The 24,357-nt window shown below is 37.7% G+C and overlaps 1 protein-coding gene across 1 annotated transcript in view; it reads left to right on the top strand.

Annotated features, from left to right (window-relative positions):
* znf507 (zinc finger protein 507) overlaps positions 1-23,341 on the top strand; it is a 132,247-nt gene extending 108,906 nt beyond the window's left edge. Inside the window, exon 7 of the mRNA XM_084404873.1 lies at positions 18,671-23,341. Within this exon, the coding sequence (XP_084260999.1) occupies positions 18,671-19,043 (373 nt within the window). The 3' untranslated portion in view covers positions 19,044-23,341. The remainder of the gene's footprint in view (positions 1-18,670) is intronic.
* The last annotated feature ends 1,016 nt before the right edge of the window (positions 23,342-24,357 follow it).

Genomic DNA, 24,357 nt, shown 5'->3' on the forward strand with positions numbered 1-24,357 from the left:
TTGAGATACGCCAATTTCCTCATAGACATATATGGCACCTTGGGCCAAGACACTGCATACCAATTTTCAAGTCAATCGGACTAACGGTCAGGTGGTTATAGCCCTTTTCATGTTTTTTCCATGTTATAGCGCCACCTATTGTTCAATCGTCGCGATTTTTTTACTGTGACCCCAGACTGAACCCATACACATGTGTACCGAGTTTGGTTAAGCTATCTCATTTACTTTTTGAGTTATAGCCATTTTAGTAAAATAGGCTCCTCCCACAATGTTTATTTTATGCCCCCTAGCGACCATGAATCGAAATTTCGATTTTTTTTTGATAATTATTAATCGTCAGACTCCATAGAACATTTCTGCACTGGTTTGGTTCCGATCGGACAAAAATCCTAGGACTAATTAGCAAAAGTAGTTTTTTGACAAAATTCAAAATGGCGGAAAAATTTCCATACCGGAAATGAAATCGGAGATATACGTTTTGTTCATCACGTTTCCAGCTTTCCAAGGATATAAGACACTTGAGTCTACGACATACGGTCTAGGAGTTATGAGCAGTTTCGCGCTTTTGGTTGTTATAGCGCCACCTATGGGCCAATCGGGGTCATAATCTCTGAACCTCTCCTCGATTTTTGTACTACCATCTGGCAAAGTTTCAAGTCTCCAGCCCTTACGGTTTGGGCTGCACGATGCGTTTTACGGCAGAAGAATAATAATAATAATAATAAAAATCCTTACAATTACAATAGGGTTTCAGCACTTCGTGCTTGAACCCCTAATAATAAAAATCAGCACAATTACAATAGGGTTTCAGCACTTCGTGCTTGAACCCCTAATAAAAATCCTTACAATTACAATAGGGTTTCAGCACTTCGTGCTTGAACCCCTAATTAAAGCTGCAAGCAGCATTTATCGGGGTTCAAGCAGTTAAGGCCTTTAAGCACAAAAGCATCAAAAGTGATTAAGTTTTATTTAGCAAGCATGTAACTACTGACATAATAGATGGAAAAGACCATTTACAGGAAATACCATAGGAAATATATGGTTTTAAAGCTTTTTAGCAGTTATAGCGCCACCTATGGTCCGATCTCCATAATAATTGACATGCTTGTTAATGATGTTATGTCACATATGCTCACCAATTTTTGTGAAGTTCTGAGTTTTCATTTAGGATTTATAGGCTTTTTAGTGTTTTTTTGCCACGCCCCTTTTCTAAATGACCCTATTACAGCCATCTACATGCAAAAGTTCAACTTTATTTTGATAATTATTGATCTAGAGTGTCCAGAGAATTGTCCTAGACTGGTCTGGTTTCGATCGGGCGAAAAACCTAGGACTAGTTTGCAAAAGTAGGTTTTTAACATAATTACGAATATTTAATAAACGGTTTAATTGACAGCATTAGTTCTTGAGGCAAAGTTGTTCAGCATGAGCAGATCTATCAGTTGATATGCATTTTGTGACGATAAGTGTAACACCACGTGATTACAGAGCCATAAAACTCGTTAGCGCCAACTAGTGGCCGATTTCTTTCAAAACTCTTACAGACCTCTAGGGCAATGAGTCGAACATGCCCATCGAGTTTCGTTCCGATCGGCCTCCGTTAACCTTGTCTAATAGGTGCTCAAATTTCATTGGTCGATGGCGGCCATGTTTTTCGAGATACGCCAATGTCCTCATAGACATACATGGCACCTTGGACCAAGACACTGCATACCAATTTTCAAGTCAATCGGACTAACGGTCACGTGGTCATAGCCGTTTTCATGTTTTTTTCATGTTATAGCGCCACCTAGTGATCAATCGTCGCGATTTTTTTACTGTGACCCCAGATTGAATTCATACATATGTGCACCAAGTTTGGTGAAGATATCTAATTTCATTCTCGAGTTATAGCCATTTTAGTAAAATAGGCTCCTCCCACAACATTAATTTATCACCCCCTGGCGATCAGGAATCGAAATTTCGACTTTTTTTCGATAATTATTGATATTCAGACTCCAGAGAACATTTCTGCACTGTTTTGGATCCAATTGGACAAAAAACCTAGGACTAGTTCGCAAAAGTAGGTTTTTAACTAAATTCAAAATGGCGGACAATTTGCATACAGGAATTGAAATCGGAGATATACGTTTTGACCTTCAGGTTTCCAGCTTTCCAGTGATATAAGACACTTGAGTCTACGTCATACGGTCTAGGAGTTATGAGCAGTTTCGCGCTTTTGGTTGCTATAGCGCCACCTATGGGCCAATTGGGGTCATATTCTCTGAACCTCTCCTCGATTTTTGTACTACCATCTGGCAAAGTTTCAAAGCTCCAGCTCTTACGGTTTGGGCTGCACGATGAGTTTTACGGCAGAAGAAAAATAATAATAATAATAATAATAATAATAATTAAAGCTGCAAGCAGCATTTATCGGGGTTCAAGCAGTTAAGGCCTTTAAGGCATTTAAGCACAAAAGCATCAAAAGTTATTAAGAGTTATTAAGCAAGCATGTAACCACTGACATAGTAGATGGAAAAGACCATTTACTGCCAATACAGGCAATGTACCATAGGAAATATATGATTTTAAAGCTTTTTAACAGTTATAGCGCCACCTTTGGTCCGATCTCCATAAAATTTGGTACGCTTGTTAATGATGTTATGTCACATATGCGCACCAATTTTTGTCAAATTCTGAGTTTTCATTTATTATTTATAGGCTTTTTAGTGTATTTTGCCACGCCCCTTTTATAAATTACCCTATTACAGCCACCAAAATTAAAAAAAGTTCAACTTTTTTTCGATAATTATTGATCTAGAGATTCCAGAGAATTGTTCTAGACTGGTCTGGTTCCGATCGGGCAAAAAACCAGGGACTAGTTTGCAAAAGTAGGTTTTTAACATATTCATGAATATTTAATGAACGGTTTGATTGACAGCAATGGTTCTTGAGGCAAAGTTGTTCAGCATAAGCAGATCTATCAGATGATATGCATTTTGTGATGATAAGTGTAACACCACGTGATTACAGAGCCATAAAACTCGTTAGCGCCAACTAGTGGCCGATTTCTTTCAAAATTCTTACAGACCTCTAGGGGCTTGAGCCGAACATGCCCACCGAGTTTCGCTCCGATCGGACTTCGTCAACGGTACTCAAACCTCATTGGCCAATGGCGGCCATGTTTTTTTAGATACGCCATATTCCTTTTAGACATACATGGCCCCTTGGGCCAAGACACTGCATACCAAATTTCAAGTCAATCGAACTAACGGTCAGGTGTCTATACGTTGTTTTTGTTTTATAGCGCCACCATGTGGCCAATCGACGCAATTTTTTTACTGTGACCTCAGATTGACCTCTTACACACGTTTAGCAAGTTTGGTGAAGTTTACTGAATTACTTCTTGAGTTATAGCCATTTTAGTAAAATAGGCTCCTCCCACAACGTTAATTTTGCACCCCCTAGCGACCGTGAATCGAAATTTCAACTTTTTTTCGATAATTATTGATCTTCAGACTCCACAGAACAATTCTGCACTGGTTTGGTTCCGATCGGGCAAAAAACCAGGGACTAGTTCGCAAAAGTAGGTTTTCGACAAAATTCAAAATGGCGGAAAATCTATCATGGCGGAAATAAAATCGGAGATATACGTTTTGTTCGTCAGGCGTCCAGCTTTCCTCTGATATAAGATACTTGAGTCTATGACTTACGGTCTAGGAGTTATGAGCAGTTTCGCGCTTTTGGTTGCTATAGCGCCACCTATGGGCCAATCGGGGTCATAATTTGATAACCTCTCCTCGATTTTTGTACTACCATCTGGCAAAGTTTCAAGGTTCCAGCTCTTACGGTTTGGGCTGCACGATGCGTTTTACGGCAGAAGAAAAATAATAATAATAATTAAAGCTGCAAGCAGCATTTATCGGGGTTCAAGCAGTTAAGGCCTTTAAGCACAAAAGCATCAAAAGTGATTAAGTTTTATTTAGCAAGCATGTAACTACTGACATAATAGATGGAAAAGACCATTTACAGGAAATACCATAGGAAATATATGGTTTTAAAGCTTTTTAGCAGTTATAGCGCCACCTATGGTCCGATCTCCATAAAAATTGGCATGCTTGTTAATGATGTTATGTCACATATGCTCACCAATTTTTGTGAAGTTCTGAGTTTTCATTTAGGATTTATAGGCTTTTCAGTGTTTTTTTGCCACGCCCCTTTTCTAAATGACCCTATTACAGCCATCTACATGCAAAAGTTCAACTTTTTTTTGATAATTATTGATCTAGAGTGTCCAGAGAATTGTCCTAGACTGGTCTGGTTTCGATCGGGCGAAAAACCTAGGACTAGTTTGCAAAAGTAGGTTTTTAACATAATTACGAATATTTAATAAACGGTTTAATTGACAGCATTAGTTCTTGAGGCAAAGTTGTTCAGCATGAGCAGATCTATCAGATGATATGCATTTTGTGACGATAAGTGTAACACCACGTGATTACAGAGCCATAAAACTCGTTAGCGCCAACTAGTGGCCGATTTCTTTCAAAACTCTTAGAGACCTCTAGGGCCATGAGTCGAACATGCCCATCGAGTTTCGTTCCGATCGGCCTCCGTTAACCTTGTCTAATAGGTGCTCAAATTTCATTGGTCGATGGCGGCCATGTTTTTCGAGATACGCCAATGTCCTCATAGACATACATGGTACCTTGGACCAAGACACTGCATACCAATTTTCAAGTCAATCGGACTAACGGTCATGTGGTCATAGCCGTTTTCATGTTTTTTTCATGTTATAGCGCCACCTAGTGATCAATCGTCGCGATTTTTTTACTGTGACCCCAGATTGAACTCATACACATGTGCACCAAGTTTGGTGAAGATATCTAATTTCATTCTCGAGTTATAGCCATTTTAGTAAAATAGGCTCCTCCCACAACATTAATTTATCACCCCCTGGCGATCAGGAATCGAAATTTCGACTTTTTTTCGATAATTATTGATATTCAGACTCCAGAGAACATTTCTGCACTGTTTTGGATCCAATTGGACAAAAAACCTAGGACTAGTTCGCAAAAGTAGGTTTTTAACTAAATTCAAAATGGCGGACAATTTGCATACAGGAAATGAAATCGGAGATATACGTTTTGACCTTCAGGTTTCCAGCTTTCCAGTGATATAAGACACTTGAGTCTACGTCATACGGTCTAGGAGTTATGAGCAGTTTCGCGCTTTTGGTTGCTATAGCGCCACCTATGGGCCAATTGGGGTCATATTCTCTGAACCTCTCCTCGATTTTTGTACTACCATCTGGCAAAGTTTCAAAGCTCCAGCTCTTACGGTTTGGGCTGCACGATGAGTTTTACGGCAGAAGAAAAATAATAATAATAATAATAATAATAATAATAATAATAATAATAAAAATCAGTACAATTACAATAGGGTTTCAGCACTTCGTGCTTGAACCCCTAATAATTAAAGCTGCAAGCAGCATTTATCGGGGTTCAAGCAGTTAAGGCCTTTAAGCACAAAAGCATCAAAAGTGATTAAGTTTTATTTAGCAAGCATGTAACTACTGACATAATAGATGGAAAAGACCATTTACAGGAAATACCATAGGAAATATATGGTTTTAAAGCTTTTTAGCAGTTATAGCGCCACCTATGGTCCGATCTCCATAAAAATTGGCATGCTTGTTAATGATGTTATGTCACATATGCTCACCAATTTTTGTGAAGTTCTGAGTTTTCATTTAGGATTTATAGGCTTTTTAGTGTTTTTTTGCCACGCCCCTTTTCTAAATGACCCTATTACAGCCATCTACATGCAAAAGTTCAACTTTTTTTTGATAATTATTGATCTAGAGTGTCCAGAGAATTGTCCTAGACTGGTCTGGTTTCGATCGGGCGAAAAACCTAGGACTAGTTTGCAAAAGTAGGTTTTTAACATAATTACAAATATTTAATAAACGGTTTAATTGACAGCATTAGTTCTTGAGGCAAAGTTGTTCAGCATGAGCAGATCTATCAGATGATATGCATTTTGTGACGATAAGTGTAACACCACGTGATTACAGAGCCATAAAACTCGTTAGCGCCAACTAGTGGCCGATTTCTTTCAAAACTCTTACAGACCTCTAGGGCCATGAGTCAAACATGCCCATCGAGTTTCGTTCCGATCGGCCTCCGTTAACCTTGTCTAATAGGTGCTCAAATTTCATTGGTCGATGGCGGCCATGTTTTTCGAGATACGCCAATGTCCTCATAGACATACATGGTACCTTGGACCAAGACACTGCATACCAATTTTCAAGTCAATCGGACTAACGGTCACGTGGTCATAGCCGTTTTCATGTTTTTTTCATGTTATAGCGCCACCTAGTGATCAATCGTCGCGATTTTTTTACTGTGACCCCAGATTGAACTCATACACATGTGCACCAAGTTTGGTGAAGATATCTAATTTCATTCTCGAGTTATAGCCATTTTAGTAAAATAGGCTCCTCCCACAACATTAATTTATCACCCCCTGGCGATCAGGAATCGAAATTTCGACTTTTTTTCGATAATTATTGATATTCAGACTCCAGAGAACATTTCTGCACTGTTTTGGATCCAATTGGACAAAAATCCTAGGACTAGTTCGCAAAAGTAGGTTTTTAACTAAATTCAAAATGGCGGACAATTTGCATACAGGAAATGAAATCGGAGATATACGTTTTGACCTTCAGGTTTCCAGCTTTCCAGTGATATAAGACACTTGAGTCTACGTCATACGGTCTAGGAGTTATGAGCAGTTTCGCGGTTTTGGTTGCTATAGCGCCACCTATGGGCCAATTGGGGTCATATTCTCTGAACCTCTCCTCGATTTTTGTACTACCATCTGGCAAAGTTTCAAAGCTCCAGCTCTTACGGTTTGGGCTGCACGATGAGTTTTACGGCAGAAGAAAAATAATAATAATAATAATAATAATAATAATAATAATTAAAGCTGCAAGCAGCATTTATCGGGGTTCAAGCTATTAAGGCCTTTAAGGCCTTTAAAGGTTTTTAAGCACAAAAGCATCAAAAGTTAAGTTTTATTTAGCAAGCATGTAACCACTGACATCATAAATGGAAAAGACCATTTACAGCCAATACAGGCAATGTACCATATAGGAAAAATATGGTTTAAAAGCTTTTTAACAGTTATAGCGCCAACTATGGTCCAATCTCCATAAAATTTTGCATGCTTGTTAATGATGTTATGTCACATATGCTCACCAATTTTTGTGAAGTTCTGAGTTTTCATTTAGGATTTATAGGATTTTTAATGTATTTTGCCACGCCCATTTTATAAATGACCCTATTACAGCCATCCAAATGCAAAAGTTCAACTTTTTTTCGATAATTATTGATCTAGAGAGTCCAGAGAATTGTCCTAGACTGGTCTGGTTCCGATCGGGCGAAAAACCTAGGACTAGTTCGCAAAAGTAGGTTTTTAACATGTTCGCGAATATTTAATGAACGGTTTGATTGACAGCAATGGTTCTTGAGGCAAAGTTGTTCAGCATGAGCAGATCTATCAAATGATATGCATATTGTGTGGATGAGTGTAACACCACGTGATTACAGAGCCATAAAACTCGTTAGCGCCAACTAGTGGCCGATTTCTTTCAAAATTCTTACAGACCTCTAGGGCCATGAGATGAACATGCCCATCGAGTTTCGTTCCGATCGGCCTCCGTTAACCTTGTCTAATAGGTGCTCAACTTCATTGGCCAATGGCGGCCATGTTTTTTGAGATACGCCAATTTCCTCATAGACATATATGGCACCTTGGGCCAAGACACTGCATACCAATTTTCAAGTCAATCGGACTAACGGTCAGGTGGTTATAGCCCTTTTCATGTTTTTTCCATGTTATAGCGCCACCTATTGTTCAATCGTCGCGATTTTTTTACTGTGACCCCAGACTGAACCCATACACATGTGTACCGAGTTTGGTTAAGCTATCTCATTTACTTTTTGAGTTATAGCCATTTTAGTAAAATAGGCTCCTCCCACAATGTTTATTTTATGCCCCCTAGCGACCATGAATCGAAATTTCGATTTTTTTTTGATAATTATTAATCGTCAGACTCCATAGAACATTTCTGCACTGGTTTGGTTCCGATCGGACAAAAATCCTAGGACTAATTAGCAAAAGTAGTTTTTTGACAAAATTCAAAATGGCGGAAAAATTTCCATACCGGAAATGAAATCGGAGATATACGTTTTGTTCATCACGTTTCCAGCTTTCCAATGATATAAGACACTTGAGTCTACGACATACGGTCTAGGAGTTATGAGCAGTTTCGCGCTTTTGGTTGTTATAGCGCCACCTATGGGCCAATCGGGGTCATAATCTCTGAACCTCTCCTCGATTTTTGTACTACCATCTGGCAAAGTTTCAAGTCTCCAGCCCTTACGGTTTGGGCTGCACGATGCGTTTTACGGCAGAAGAATAATAATAATAATAATTAAAGCTGCAAGCAGCATTTATCGGGGTTCAAGCAGTTAAGGCCTTTAAGGCATTTAAGCACAAAAGCATCAAAAGTTATTAAGATTTATTTAGCAAGCATGTAACCACTGACATAATAGATGGAAAAGACCATTTACAGCCAATACAGGCAATTTGCCATGGGATATATATGGTTTTAAAGCTTTTTAACAGTTATAGCGCCACCTATGGTCCGATCTCCATAAAATTGTTTACTGTGACCTCAAATTGAACCCATACACATGTGTACTGAGTTTGGTGAAGATATCTCATTTACTTCTTGAGTTATAGCCATTTGAGTAAAATAGGCTCCTCCCACAACGATTTGCCACATTCTAGAATTATTTAATATGATTCTAGCATGATTTACTATCATATGCCATGTTCCAGAATGATTTATTAGGATTCTAGCATGATTTACCTTGATACACCTCATTTCAGTATTATTTACTATGATTTACAATGTTTCTAGCATGATTAACCACATTACTAGCAATTATGTGAAGTGTCAGTGCAAATGAGGTGATGAACACTGACAAAATATTATTGTGTTATAATAGTTAGTTATATACGTGATTTTTAGTGTGTGTCCAAGTATGAATGCAAAAGCACATGTAAAATATTTCATTATTAAGTAGAATGGCCAGCAGAGGGCACTAGAAGACCACTTATTGGCTCACTTTCACTTTAAACCAGTTTTCTGCACTAAAGCAAACCAGTTTTTCCATGTTAACTCAATGCATGCTTACACACACACACACACACACACACACACACACACACACACACACACACACACACACACACACACACACACACACAGCATAGTTAACCATGATTTACCATGATATACCACGTTCTAGTATTATTTACCAGGAGATAAACGACAATCTAGTATTATTTACTTTGATTTACCATGTTTCTAGCCTGATTTATCACATTACTAGCAATTATTTGAAGTGTCAGTGCAAATAAAGTGATTAACACTGACAAAATATGATTGTGTTATAATAGTTATTGCTATACAAGTGATTTTTTTAGTGTGTATTCAAGTATGAATGCAAGCACATGTTGAAATATTTCATTAATAAGTAGAATGGCCAGCAGAGGGCAGTAGAAGACCACTTATTGGCTCACTTTCACTTTAAACCAGTTTTCTGCACTAAAGCAAACCAGTTTATCCATGTTAACTCAATGCATGCTTACACACACACACACACACACACACACACACACACACACACAGCATAGTTAACCATGATTTACCATGATTTACCACATTACTAGCAATTATTTGAAGTGTCAGTGCAAATAAAGTGATTAACACTGACAAAATATGATTGTGTTATAATAGTTATTGCTATATAAGTGATTTTTAGTGTGTATTCAAGTATAAATGCAAGCACATGTGGAAAAATGTAATTAATAAGTAGAATGGCCAGCAGAGGGCAGTAGAAGACCACTTATTGGCTCACTTTCACTTTAAACCTCATGATTTTGACCAGTTTTCTGCACTAAAGCAAACCAGTGTTTCCATGTTAACTCAATAATGCATACTTGCTACATATGCTACACACAATAATGCTACACACACACACACACACACACACACACACACACACACACACACATACAAATGTTTCAGTGATATTGGTGTCACATTCACCTTCATCACATTCACCTTCTGTCTTCATCACATTCACCATCTGTCGTCATCACCTGCACCTGCTCCTCATCACCCTCCTCATCATCACCTGCTCCTCATCATCATAACCGTCACCTGTTGTCCTTGTCTTGATCTGTGTATTTAAGTTCCCCTCTCATCCATTATCATTGTCGGTTATTGTTTGTGCACTAGCACTCTGTTATGTTTGTTTTCATGTTGGAAAATAAAACCGTTGTTATATTTGTACCACACACACACACACACACACACACACACACACACACACACACACACACACACACACACACACACACACACACACACACACCATCATTTATCATGATTTACCATGGCTGATACCAATACCAATATGAGAAAATGACTATTTTAAACAGCAGGGGGCAGTAAAATACCACTTATTGGCTTAACATGCCATTAATTCATATCATTTTCACCTTTTTAACTGTTATAGAGGCAAATTTTGTCCGATCTGTCTGAAAATTTTCATGCTTGTTCAGGGTGATATTTCACACGTTCTGACTTGTTTTTAAGAAGGTCTGAGCATTGATTAAAGAGATATAGGCTTTCGGGGACACTTGGTAAAGGCCAGATTTTGAAGTGAACCTATTATAGCTATCCAAATGAAGTAGTTCAACTTTTTCTGACAATTATTGATCTAGTGAGTCCAGAGAATTGTATTGCACTAGTTTTGAACATTATGATATGAAAATTATATGATCAGAGATGGAAAAGACCATTTACAGCCAATACAGGCAGTTTACCATAGGAAATATATGATTTTAAAGCTTTTTAACAGTTATAGCGCCACCTATCGTCCGATCTCCATAGAATTTTTCATGCTTGTTAATGATGTTATGTCACATATGCTGACCAATTTTTGTGAAGTTCTGAGTTTTTATTTAGGATTTATAGGCTTTTTAATGTATTTTGACACGCCCATTTTATAAATGACCCTATTACAGCCATCCAAATGCAAAAGTTCAACTTTTTTTTGATAATTATTGATCTAGAGAGTCCAGAGAATTGTCCTAGACTCGTTTGGTTCCGATCGGGCAAAAAACCAGGGACTAGTTTGCAAAAGTAGGTTTTTAACATATTCGTGAATAATTAATAAACTGTTTGATTGACAGCAATGGTTCTAGAGGCAAAGTTGTTCAGGATAAGCAGATCTATCAAATGATATGCATTTTGTGATGATAAGTGTAACACCACGTGATTACAGAGCCATAAAACTCATTAGCGCCAACTAGTGGCCGATTTCTTTCAAAATTCTTACAGACCTCTAGGGCCATGAGCCGAACATGCCCATTGAGTTTCGTTCCGATCGGCCTCCGTTAACCTTGTCTAATAGGTGCTCAAAATTCATTGGCCGATGGCGGCCATGTTTTTTTAGATACGCCAATGTCCTCATACACGTACATGGCACCTTGGACCAAGACACTGCATACCAATTTTCAAGTCAATCGGACTAACGGTCAGGTGGTTATAGCCTGTTTTATGTTTTTTTCATATTATAGCGCCACCATGAGGCCAATCACCGCGATTTTTTTACTGTGACCTCAACTTGAGCTCTTACATATGTGTACCGAGTTTGGTGAAAATATCTCATTTCGTTCACGAGTTATAGCCATTTTCGTATAATTAGCTCCGCCTCCTGCGAACGTTTTGATACCCCTTAGCAACCGTGGATCGAAATTTTACATTTTTTTCGATAATTATTGATCTTCAGACTCCTGTGAATATTTCTGCACTGGTTTGGTTCCGATCGGGCGAAAAACCAGGGACTAGTTCGCAAAAGTAGGTTTTGGACATAATCCAAAATGGCGGGAAAATTTGCATACCGGAAATGAAATCCTTGAGGCCTTTTTTGTTCGGCTTGACCCAAGGATTCCAAAGATATAAGACACTTGAGTCTGTGACAAAGGGTTGATGAGATTTAAGCAAAAATATGCCATTTTTTTGTTTTTTGCACTGTAGCGCCACCTATTGGCCAATCTAGCTCATATTCTCTGAACCTCTCCTCGATTTTTGTACTACCTTCTGGCCAAGTTTCAAGTCTCTAGCACTTACGGTTTAGGCTGCACGATGCGTTTTACGGCAGAATAATAATAATAATAATAAAAATCAGCACAATTACAATAGGGTTTCAGCATTTCATGCTTGAACCCCTAAAAAAATCCTTACAATTACAATAGGGTTTCAGCACTTCGTGCTTGAACCCCTAATAAAAATCAGTACAATTACAATAGGGTTTCAGCACTTCGTGCTTGAACCCCTAATAATAAAAATCAGTACAATTACAATAGGGTTTCAGCACTTCGTGCTTGAACCCCTAATAATAATTAAAGCTGCAAGCAGCATTTATCGGGGTTCAAGCAATTAAGGCCTTTAAGGCATTTAAGCACAAAAGCATCAAAAGTTATTAAGATTTATTTAGCAAGCATGTAACTACTGACATAATAGATGAAAAAGACCATTTACCATAGGAAATATATGGTTTTAAAGCTTTTTAACAGTTATAGCGCCACCTTTGGTCCGATCTCCATAAAATTTGGCATGCTTGTTAATGATGTTATTTCACATATGTTCACCAATTTTTGTGAAGTTCTGAGTTTTTATTTATGATTTATAGGTTTTTTTATTTATTTTGCCCCGCCCATTTTATAAATGACCCTATTACAGCCATCCAAATGCAAAAGTTCAACTTTTTTTGATAATTATTGATCGAGAGAGTCCAGAGAATTGTCCTAGACTGGTCTGGTTCCGATCGGGCGAAAAACCAGGGACTAGTTCGCAAAAGTAGGTTTTTAACATAATTACGAATATTTAATGAACGGTTTGATTGACAGCAATAGTTCTTGAGGCAAAGTTGTTCAGCATGAGCAGATCTATCAAATGATATGCATTTTGTGACAATAAGTGTAACACCACGTGATTACAGAGACATTAAACTCGTTAGCGCCAACTAGTGGCCGATTTCTTTCAAAATTCTTACAGACCTCTAGGGGCTTGAGCCGAACATGCCCACTGAGTTTCGTTCTGATTGGCCTCCGTTAACCTTGTCTAATAGGTGCTCAAACTTCATTGGCCGATGGCGGCCATGTTTTTCGAGATACACCAATGTCCTCATAGACATACATGGCACCTTGGACCAAGACACTGCATACCAATTTTCAAGTCAATCGGACAAACGGTCAGGTGGTTATAGCCTGTTTTATGTTTTTTTTATGTTATAGCGTCACCATGTGGCTAATCACCGCGATTTCTTTACTGTGACCTTAGATTGACCTCTTACACATGTGTACCAAGTTTGGTGAAGATAACTCATTTACTTCTGGAGTTATAGCCATTTTAGTAAAACTAGCTCCGCCTCCTTCGAACGTTTTGGCGCCCCTTAGCGACCGTGAATCAAAATTTAAACTTTTTTTTAATAATTATTGATATTCAGAATCCAGAGAACATTTCTGCACTTGTTTGGTTCCGATCGTACAAAAAACCTAGGACTAGTTCGCAAAAGTAGGTTTTGGACAAAATCCAAAATGGCGGAAAATTTGCATACCGGAAAGGAAATCCTTGAGGCCTTTTTTGTTCGGCTTGAGCCAAGGATTCCAATGATATGAGACACTTGAGTCTGTGACAAAGGGTTGGTGAGATTTAAGCAAAAATGTGCCATTTTTTTGGTTTTTGCACTGTAGCGCCACCTATTGGCCAATCTGGCTCATATTTTGATAACCTCTCCTCGATTTTTGTACTACCATATGGCAAAGTTTCAAGTCTCTAGCACTTACGGTTTGGGCTGCACGATGCGTTTTACGGCAGAAGAAAAATAATAATAATAATTAAAGCTGCAAGCAGCATTTATCGGGGTTCAAGCATTTAAGGCCTTTAAGCACATAAGCATTTAAGACATTAAAATTTATTTAGAAATCTTTTAACCACTGAAATAATAGATGGAAAAGTCAATTTACAGCCAATACAGGCATTTTACCATAGGAAATACATGGTTTTAAAGCTTTTTAACAGTTATAGCGCCACCTATCATCCGATGTCCATAACATTGTTCATGCTTGTTAATGATGTTATTGTACATATGCTCACCAATTTTTGTGAAGTTCTGAGTTTTCATTTAGGATTTATAGGCTTTTTAGTGTATTTTGCCACGCCCATTTTCTAAATGACCCTGTTACAGCCACCCAAATGTAAAAGTTCAACTTTTTTTTGATAATTATTGATCGAGAGAGTCCAGAGAATTGTCCTAGACTGGTTTGGTTCTGATCGGGCGAAAAACCTAGGACTAGTTCGCAAAAGTAGGTTTTTAACATATTCATGAATATTTAATGAACTGTTTGATTGACAGCAATAGTTCTTGAGGCAAAGTTGTTCAAGATGAGGAGGTCTATCAAATGATATGCATTTTGTGACAATAAGTGTAACACCACGTGATTACAGAGCCATAAAACTCGTTAGCGCCAACTAGTGGCCGATTTCTTTCAAAATTCTTACAGACCTCTAGGGCCATGAGTCGAATATGCCCATCGAGTTTCGTTCCGATTGGCCTCCGTTAACCTTGTCTAATAGGTGCTCAAACTTCATTGGCCGATGGCGGCCATGTTTTTCAAGATACGCCAATGTCCTCATACACATACATGGCACCTTGGACCAAGACACTGCATACCAATTTTCAAGTCAATCGGACTAACGGTCAGGTGGTTATAGCCTGTTTTATGTTTTTGTCATGTTATAGCGCCACCATGTGGCCAATCGCCGCGATTTTTTTACTGTGACCTCAGATTGACCTCTTACACATGTGTACCGAGTTTGGTGAAGATACCTGATTTACTTCTGGAGTTATAGCCATTTTAGTAAAATAGGCTCCGCCTTCTTCGAACGTTTTGGCGCCCCTTAGTGACCGTGAATCGAAATTTCAACTTTTTTTCAATAATTATTGATATTCAGACTCCAGACAACATTTCTGCACTGGTTTGGTTCCGATCGGGCGAAAAACCTAGGACTAGTTCGCAAAAGTAGGTTTTGGACAAAATCCAAAATGGTGGAAAAATTTGCATACCGGAAATGAAATCCTTAAGGCCAATTTTGTTCGGCTTGACCCAAGGATTCCAATGATATAAGACACTTGAGTCTGTGACAAACGGTTAATGAGATTTAAGCAAAAATGTGCAATTTTTTTGTTTTTTGCGCTGTAGCGCCACCTATTGGCCAATCTGGGTCATATTCTCTGAACCTCTCCTCGATTTTTGTACTACCTTCTGGCCAAGTTTCAAGTCTCTAGCACTTACGGTTTGGGCTGCACGATGCGTTTTAGCGGAGAAGAAAAATAATAATAATAAAAATCCTTACAATTACAATAGGGTTTCAGCATTTCATGCTTGAACCCCTAAAAATCCTTACAATTACAATAGGGTTTCAGCACTTCGTGCTTGAACCCCTAATAATAAAAATCAGTACAATTACAATAGGGTTTCAGCACTTCGTGCTTGAACCCCTAATTAAAGCTGCAAGCAGCATTTATCGGGGTTCAAGCAATTAAGGCCTTTAAGGCCTTTAAGCATAAAAGCATCAAAAGTTATTAAGATTTATTTAGCAAGCATGTAACTACTGACATAATAGATGAAAAAGACCATTTATCCTAGGAAATATATGGTTTTAAATCTTTTTAACAGTTATAGCGCCACCTTTGGTCCGATCTCCATAAAATTTGGCATGCTTGTTAATGATGTTATTTCACATATGTTCACCAATTTTTGTGAAGTTCTGAGTTTTTATTTATGATTTATAGGTTTTTTTATTTATTTTGCCCCGCCCATTTTATAAATGACCCTATTACAGCCATCCAAATGCAAAAGTTCAACTTTTTTTTGATAATTATTGATCTAGAGAGTCCAGAGAATTGTCCTAGACTGGTCTGGTTCCGATCGGGCGAAAAACCAGGGACTAGTTCGCAAAAGTAGGTTTCTAACATAATTACGAATATTTAATGAACGGTTTGATTGACAGCAATAGTTCTTGAGGCAAAGTTGTTCAGCATGAGCAGATCTATCAAATGATATGCATTTTGTGACAATAAGTGTAACACCACTTGATTACAGAGCCATTAAACTCGTTAGCGCCAACTAGTGGCCGATTTCTTTCAAAATTCTTACAGACCTCTAGGGGCTTGAGCCGAACATGCCCACTGAGTTTCGTTCTGATTGGCCTCCGTTAGCCTTGTCTAATAGGTGCTCAAACTTCATTGGCCGATGGCGGCCATGTTTTTCGAGATACACCAATGTCCTCATAGACATACATGGCACCTTGGACCAAGACACTGCATACCAATTTTCAAGTCAATCGGACAAACGGTCAGGTGGTTATAGCCTGTTTTATGTTTTTTTAATGTTATAGCGCCACCATGTGGCTAATCACCGCGATTTCTTTACTGTGACCTTAGATTGACCTCTTACACATGTGTACCAAGTTTGGTGAAGATAACTCATTTACTTCTGGAGTTATAGCCATTTTAGTAAAACTAGCTCCGCCTCCTTCGAACGTTTTGGCGCCCCTTAGCGACCGTGAATCAAAATTTTAACTTTTTTTTAATAATTATTGATATTCAGACTCCAGAGAACATTTCTGCACTTGTTTGGTTCCGATCGGACAAAAAACCTAGGACTAGTTCGCAAAAGTAGGTTTTGGACAAAATCCAAAATGGCGGAAAATTTGCATACCGGAAAGGAAATCCTTGAGGCCTTTTTTGTTCGGCTTGAGCCAAGGATTCCAATGATATAAGACACTTGAGTCTGTGACAAAGGGTTGGTGAGATTTAAGCAAAAATATGCCATTTTTTTGGTTTTTGCACTGTAGCGCCACCTATTGGCCAATCTGGCTCATATTTTGATAACCTCTCCTCGATTTTTGTACTACCATATGGCAAAGTTTCAAGTCTCTAGCACTTACGGTTTGGGCTGCACGATGCGTTTTACGGCAGAAGAAAAATAATAATAATAAAAATCCTTACAATTACAATAGGGTTTCAGCACTTCGTGCTTGAACCCCTAATAATAAAAATCAGCACAATTACAATAGGGTTTCAGCACTTCGTGCTTGAACCCCTAATAAAAACTTTCTCAAGATTTTGACAATATTTGATATCTTGATATTTATGTTTGCTCTGAAATTTAAAGAGTTGCATATTTCCTAAAAAAATTTCAGTATTGAACAATTTTTATTTATACACTACCGGAAACTTTAAAAAAAATTAAATTATTATTCTTGTTATGCATTTAATACATTATATGACTATATTAATATAATAACATTCAATATGAATTACAATATTTCTCCCAAAATACAATGCGTTTGCCGTTTTATGTTTCTCATACACAACAGAATTGGCAGCTCATAATTTAAAGAGTTAGTTCAACCAAAAAATTGTGTTGTCATTAATTACTCACTTTCATTTAGTTCTAAACCCGTAAGACTTTCGTTCATCTTCGGAACACAAATGAAGATCTTTTTGATGAAATCTGAGAGCTTTCTGTCCCTCCATAGACAGCTACGCAACTACCATTTTGACTCTTTAAAAAATTAATTCAAGATATTGTAAATCTATTCCATATGAATTTAGCAGTTAACATTTTCTGAAGAGACACAATCGCTTTATATGATGAACAGAAAGAATTTAGGCTTTTATTCACATAAACATTCATCCGCTCTCACATCAGTTGTTGTAAACGGAAGCTCAAGCATGTTTGCTTGACGTGCGAGAACCAATGAGGTTAATTCTCGTGTTACGCAGCACACGTTTGAGCTTCCGCAAGAACCAATGAGGTTTGTTCTTGTGCGTCAAGCAAGTTCATTTGAGCTGTTTATGTTTGCTGATCAATGTTAATAAAAGCTTAAATTATATCTGTTCATCATATAAAGCGATCGAGTCTCTTCCGAAAACTTTGGACTAAACCACTCAATTTATATGGATTAATTTTACAGTCTTTTTATGAACTTTTTGAAGCGTCAAAGTTTCAGTTGTGTAGCTGTCTATGGAGGGATAGAAAGCTCACAGATTTCATCAAAAAGATCTTTATTTGTGTTACAAAGATGAACGAAAGTCTTACGGGTTTAGAACTAAATGAAAGTGAGTAATTAATGACAGTTAGTTTTGGGTGAACTAACCCTTTGGGCAACTTTGTAGTTGCACCAGTGCAACCTCTAACACATTTTAAGTATCACTGGCATGAAAAAACTTTTAATCTTTAAATCTTTAAAACTAATTTGAACAGTTTGAACTAATTCACTGAACTGAATTGAACTTGCCAACTCTTCAGCTGTTTTTGCTTCTAAAGTTTAAGTCAGAGAGCTCTGTTTTAAAACCTCTCTGTCTTAAAATTCTCATACACAGGCTGGTAGAACTAAACAAATGACATGGTCTTATAGAAATGTAATGGCCTTACTAACGCAATTTTCTTTTCTTTGTTTTCTCCTGGGATTAAGATCTCCTACGACGCCTCTGAAGTCAACACATGAGGCTGGGCTGGAGCGTCCGTATATTGTCTTGACCAGAAAAGACAAACAGTCACCTGAGGTGGCTTCTGCTTCAGGTGGACAAGAAGGCAACCCCACGAGGCCGTCGTCCACCAGGGAGCTGGCCGGCGGGGCTGTAGCTTGGCGGAGCGGTTCGGGGCAGACGCGGGCAGGTATGGAATACTGTGTGCTGCTCTTTTGCTGCTGTATCTGTGGCTTTGAGTCCACCAGTAAAGAGCAGCTGATGGAGCACATGAAGCAGCATGAGGGAGATCTGATCAGCATTATACTGAGCAAGGAGCAGCAGGGAAATCAGCCCACAGAGACCAGCAGCAGCCAGTGACGCACACGTATTCATACATACCTTTCTTGTATCATTTCTGCTTGGACAAGCAACATGCACACTTTCAAAACTTTTTTATTTTCTCTCGATTTACCTTTGTATTGATGTCACAGTTAGTTTCCGTTACTGTTATTGACCATGGACGTGTGATTTCAGCGAAGTGCAGTCAAATAGGTAACAAATGAAATGTAATTTACTAGTTCAGCAGCGGAAAGAGTAACTTTTGTTGTGAATTATGCAAATTATGAATTTCAAAGTCATTGTATACCTCATCTGTTCAGAACATACATCGTAGAGTCCACACATTATGAAAATGAGGCAGCTTCTCTTGTTCACTGTAATATTATTTATATCTATATTTCTTATGTGCGTTTACCTTTACCTTTTGAGTTTAGAGAGACTGATTTCTTTCTTGCTGTCTGTGTGTCATTTGCATTGATATTTATCAAACTAATTTATTTGATATGCATGTTCCCCTCCGTTATGTTCATACAAATTAGAAAATTTGTTTCTAGTTATGGTCTCTTTTTTGGTGCTATTGGTCTTGCGCTCAGAAATGAGCGAAATAAGTCATCATTGGGAATGTATCTTAAATTTGTATATAAACGTTATATAATGAATTTAAATGTTTTCATTGAAACAGCACAAGTATAAAGTTGGCCCCATTTAAAAATTAACTATTGGAAACGTGCAGCAGAAAAAGCTGCAGATAGATCAATGTATAATTATTATTGTTATTAATGAAATACATATTCAAATCCATATCAAGCTATAGCAAAGATAAATGCCAAAACTTGAAGACGTTTCTCACTCTTAAATACCCCTTAATTTTTTAATGAGTAGGTTATTGTAGTTGTTGGATGTTTCTTTTCATCTTTTTTTATTCTGCTGTGTAATGGTTAAACAAAACAAAAAAACTACAATTCATAACTTGGTCATGGGTTTAAAATGAGATTTATCCAGAAAACCGTACTAGGTTATTGGGTTGTCACACTACCAGCTACAGTATCACGATACCAAGTAGTACCGCGGTATCTCTATTATTGAGTGGATCTGTTGTTATTGCAGAGGCTGTTCTGTTGTATTAATTATTTACAGTTCACACAAAAATGTTGTCGTTATATAATATATTGGTTGTTCTTATTAGTACTTTAATATTATTGTAGTATAATATAGTTTTGAACACGTTTTTTTCCCCCTTTAAGCGGCATTGCAGTGCATTTTTCACAGACACTCAAGGGAGATTTTATTTTATAAAGACAAAGCTTAAATTTTGAAGTTTACTTTAAAGTTATATCATCAGTAATTAATATGAGCATTTCAAACGAACCGAAAAACACTATGTTCACACTGTGGCCAATATCAGATTCAAGTGTGAACTGGTTACGGTCCTGAGCTGACCCGCATGCACAAAAGAACAATAACAGATGGCATGGAGTTAACACGGAGGTTCATGAAGTCAGCGGGTGCGTCTCAATCAATAGTTCCTAGGTCATGAATATCGTGTACATGAATTCGGGCACTAGTAAGGAACCTGACTCCCTACACATCGGAACACTGATGATTCAGTTTCCAGCAACGTGACAACTTTGCTATTACATAAATGTGCAACATTTCAGCCAGAAATAAATAATAAATATTAGCTAGATTGTTCGTTACCTGTCTAGCGATGTGTTTATGCTGAAATATAATTAGATAATGGTCTGTAATTTAAAAAACATCTATTGTTTGTCAGTGTAGTGAGTTGGCCCGTGTGATTAATGATTTGTGCTTCAGAACTTCCGTTAAGTGAACAAAGTGAGCATCGATGCTCCCTGGTTTTCACGGTGCATTGTGGGACATTTAAGGAGTGACTGTTTCAGTGCACTGGTAGGATTCTGCAAATGGCCGACTCCCTGAACAGTGCCCTGACTACTGAACTAGGGAGCTGACTGAGACGCACCCAGCATTTACGTGTTCATTTATTAGGTGAGGTGACGAGTATGAGGAGAAGGAGATCAATCTTTTTCTCGTAGAGTTTTTCCTCAAGTTTTGCTTGTATAGTGTTGTCATCTTAATTCTTATGAGTATAACAGCTGACCGTCCCTCCACTGACTAACTTTGCTGCCGTCTTCAATATTCACTCAGTGACCAAAACACTACCAGTATGTAAAATATTTGGAGTGACTCCCATGAGCACAGATTTGTAAAAGTTATTTGAATGCCGATATAGCTAAAGTCGTATTGCAAAACATCAAACCTGTATCTGATTTAGGACCACATATTGAAGTGGTCCAAATCAGAATTGAAAAGATCAGATTCTATCTGGTTTGTGCTGTTCACACCGTTATGAAAAAAAAAAAAAATGAAAAAACATATCCAAGTCACATACTAGGGGAAAAAGTGGAAAAAATGGATTAGGGCCAGTTTTACCTGAAGTCCACCAAACTCATCATGAGAGGTGCTCGTGCGGATTTTTCACATTGTTTTATTCCACTATTTCAGAAGGACATTTAATGTGTTTTTGCTTTATAACACGCTGTCATATTACAAGTAATTCATCTTTTTATTCCTGTGTTTCATTCTGTTGCGCTTCGTCTAGAGTCATGTGTGATCTGCACCTTAAGCACAGGAATAAACATGCCAATGCAATCCAGAATATGAGCCATGTGTGCCGCACGCTCCAGTGCATCACAGTACTAACGTTTGGAAAATACTGGAACGCCGCCAGTATTTTGAGGCTTGGGCATTGTGATACTACCATAGCACCAGTGTACTGTGCAACCCTAGTAGTTGAGATTTTGCTTTATCACTACCTCAAATTTACTACTTTTTGTCCCCTACACTTTTGACCTCGGCTTTGATCTTGAGGTCCTTCAGTCTGACTTTATATGCAGCGTATTTTCCTAGGAATGATTTGCATACACTTAATGTTTGTATGTCAACAGTCTAAAATGCTAAATTAGCATGAATAAAAGGGCATCCATAATTCATGCAGGCTTCACACTGCCCAGTGTTTCAGAGAAATTAACTCTTAGGGATTAAATCATAGGAATTTACATACACAATTGTTATATTCTGAACTTAATGTACTAATTTACAATTCAGACTGCAAGTGTCTCAGAAGTAGTAACATGGTCTGCATATAAATCATGTTACCATATGCATCATAATGAAAATGGATAGGACACATTTACCAGTATTGAAATTGCTTTCTCACTTTAATTCAGTGTTTTGCCTCATAAATATCTGTTGAGTGTTTCTTTCAGAGGATGTGTATTGTTGTTTATGCGCATAATGCACACTTGCTTTCTAAGTAATGCCATCAAAGAGAGATTGAGTTTCCTAGAAAGTTCATGTTGTTTTCCAGCTGCATCTCATTTGCTGTATCACTCTGCTGACGTAGTCCAAACTGATCAAGAACCTACCATTTGGGATTATCCCTTTTCTTTTCTCTGTCTGTGAGCAGGAGTTGGCAGACACCCTGTACACATTGTATTCCAGCAATCAGCTTTATTTGGAGTCGTAGCTGTTGCTTTTCACATTTCTTTCTAGAACAATTGCAATACATCTGGAATGTACTTATTTCTAAAGATAAACAATACATTTTACGTAATCTGCATCTGAATTAGCAGGGCTTCATGAGATAATTGTTGTGAGATTTGGTAATCATCATAAGAACAGCCTCTCAGCCACAAGTGTGCCTTCCATTTCAACAACCTCATCTTTAATGGAGCTTCAGTCAAGAAATATACCATAAATCTTAAGCCAAGTATATCGAGTGCTTTGGCATCTTAGATTCTGTATAATGTGCCCACAATATTGTGTAATGTATTCGGTTACACGGTACTGTAAATCGGTTTTGTATGTGACTTGCTGTATATATATATACTGTAGAAAACTGACTTTTTTTTAGAGGAATTCTATTTTTTAAAACTTGTACAAACACTACAGAAAGAAAAAGAATCAAAAGGAAAGCAATTGAATCAAAATGACCTTTGACTCGCCAAAGTGGATCAAAAAGGGTCTTTACTGTGTGTAAGGGAACGGTTGGCATTCGAAACTCCAAACAAGCACATCGTGTTACATGCTTCCATGCCAAAGGAGAGAGGAGGGAAAAAAAAGAAAAGAAAAAGAAAACACTTCTGAATTTTACAGTCTAAAGGCCTCTCAGTGCGATTTTCCTTTTCAAGCACAGAGGTCCAAAGGGCCCTGTTTTGATATTAGTGTTCCGTTCACAATTATTTATTTGTTCTTTTGAAACTGTAATGTTATCATTTTTGCCAGTGTATTTTTGGTAATAAACAATGTGAACAACAGTTACCTGACTGTGTCTTTATTTGGTCTTCAGAGTTACCAAAAGCAATCTACCCAACAACATTTATAAAATGCACGTATCGAAATGTAATCTTAAATTCAGTGGATTTCACCATGCATCAAAAGTGACAAACAATTCTGGATTTATAAAAGCAAAAACTGGTGAAAATGTGAACATGTTTTTGTGCAAATGGACAAACTGTTTTGTAATAATAATTATATATATATATATATATATATGCACACACACACACACACACACATATACATACATATATACATACAGTGCTGGTCAGAATTATTTGCCCCCTTGGTAAATATGATCAAAGATTTTTTGGCAGCAAACACTTAATATGGATTTGCATACAGGGATAAAAAAGTACCCCATGTGTAAAATGAAATACTCTGCTATATTTGCTGTGGGCCTAATTTTCTGCCAGAGGTCCTGGACATTTTGTTCAGATACATGGCATCATGGATTTGATCAAATACCAACCGATAAAAAATCAAAACCTGACAACCTCTGCTAGAAATCTTATAACGGGCCATGTTTGGATCTTCCAACAGGACAGTGATCCAAAAACATACATCAAAATCAAAAGAAAAATGTGTCACTGAGCACAAAACCAAGCATCTGCAATGGCCATCCCAGTCCCCTGACCTGAACCCTATAGAAAATGAGTGGGCTGAACTGAAGAGAAGTGCCAACATGGATCTGGGAATCTGAAGGATCTGGAGAGATTCTGTGTGGAGGAATGATCTCTGATCTCTTGTCAGGTGTTTTCCCAAACTCATCAGGCATTATAGGAGAAGACTCAGAGCTGTTATCTTGGAAAAAGGTGGTTGCAAGAAGTATTTAATAAAGGGGAGCAAATAATTGTTCCCAACGTGTTTTGGAGAAAAACATTTATTTCATAATGTGATCATTTCATTTTATTTAAAAATATAACTTCTTAACCCGATTGTAAGGCACCACAGAGAAAGTGCATTTTTGCATGCGTGTTGTTTCAGTTGTTCC

The sequence above is a fragment of the Rutilus rutilus genome, assembly GCF_951802725.1.
Source record: "Rutilus rutilus genome assembly, chromosome: 3".
Taxonomy (NCBI): domain Eukaryota; kingdom Metazoa; phylum Chordata; class Actinopteri; order Cypriniformes; family Leuciscidae; genus Rutilus; species Rutilus rutilus.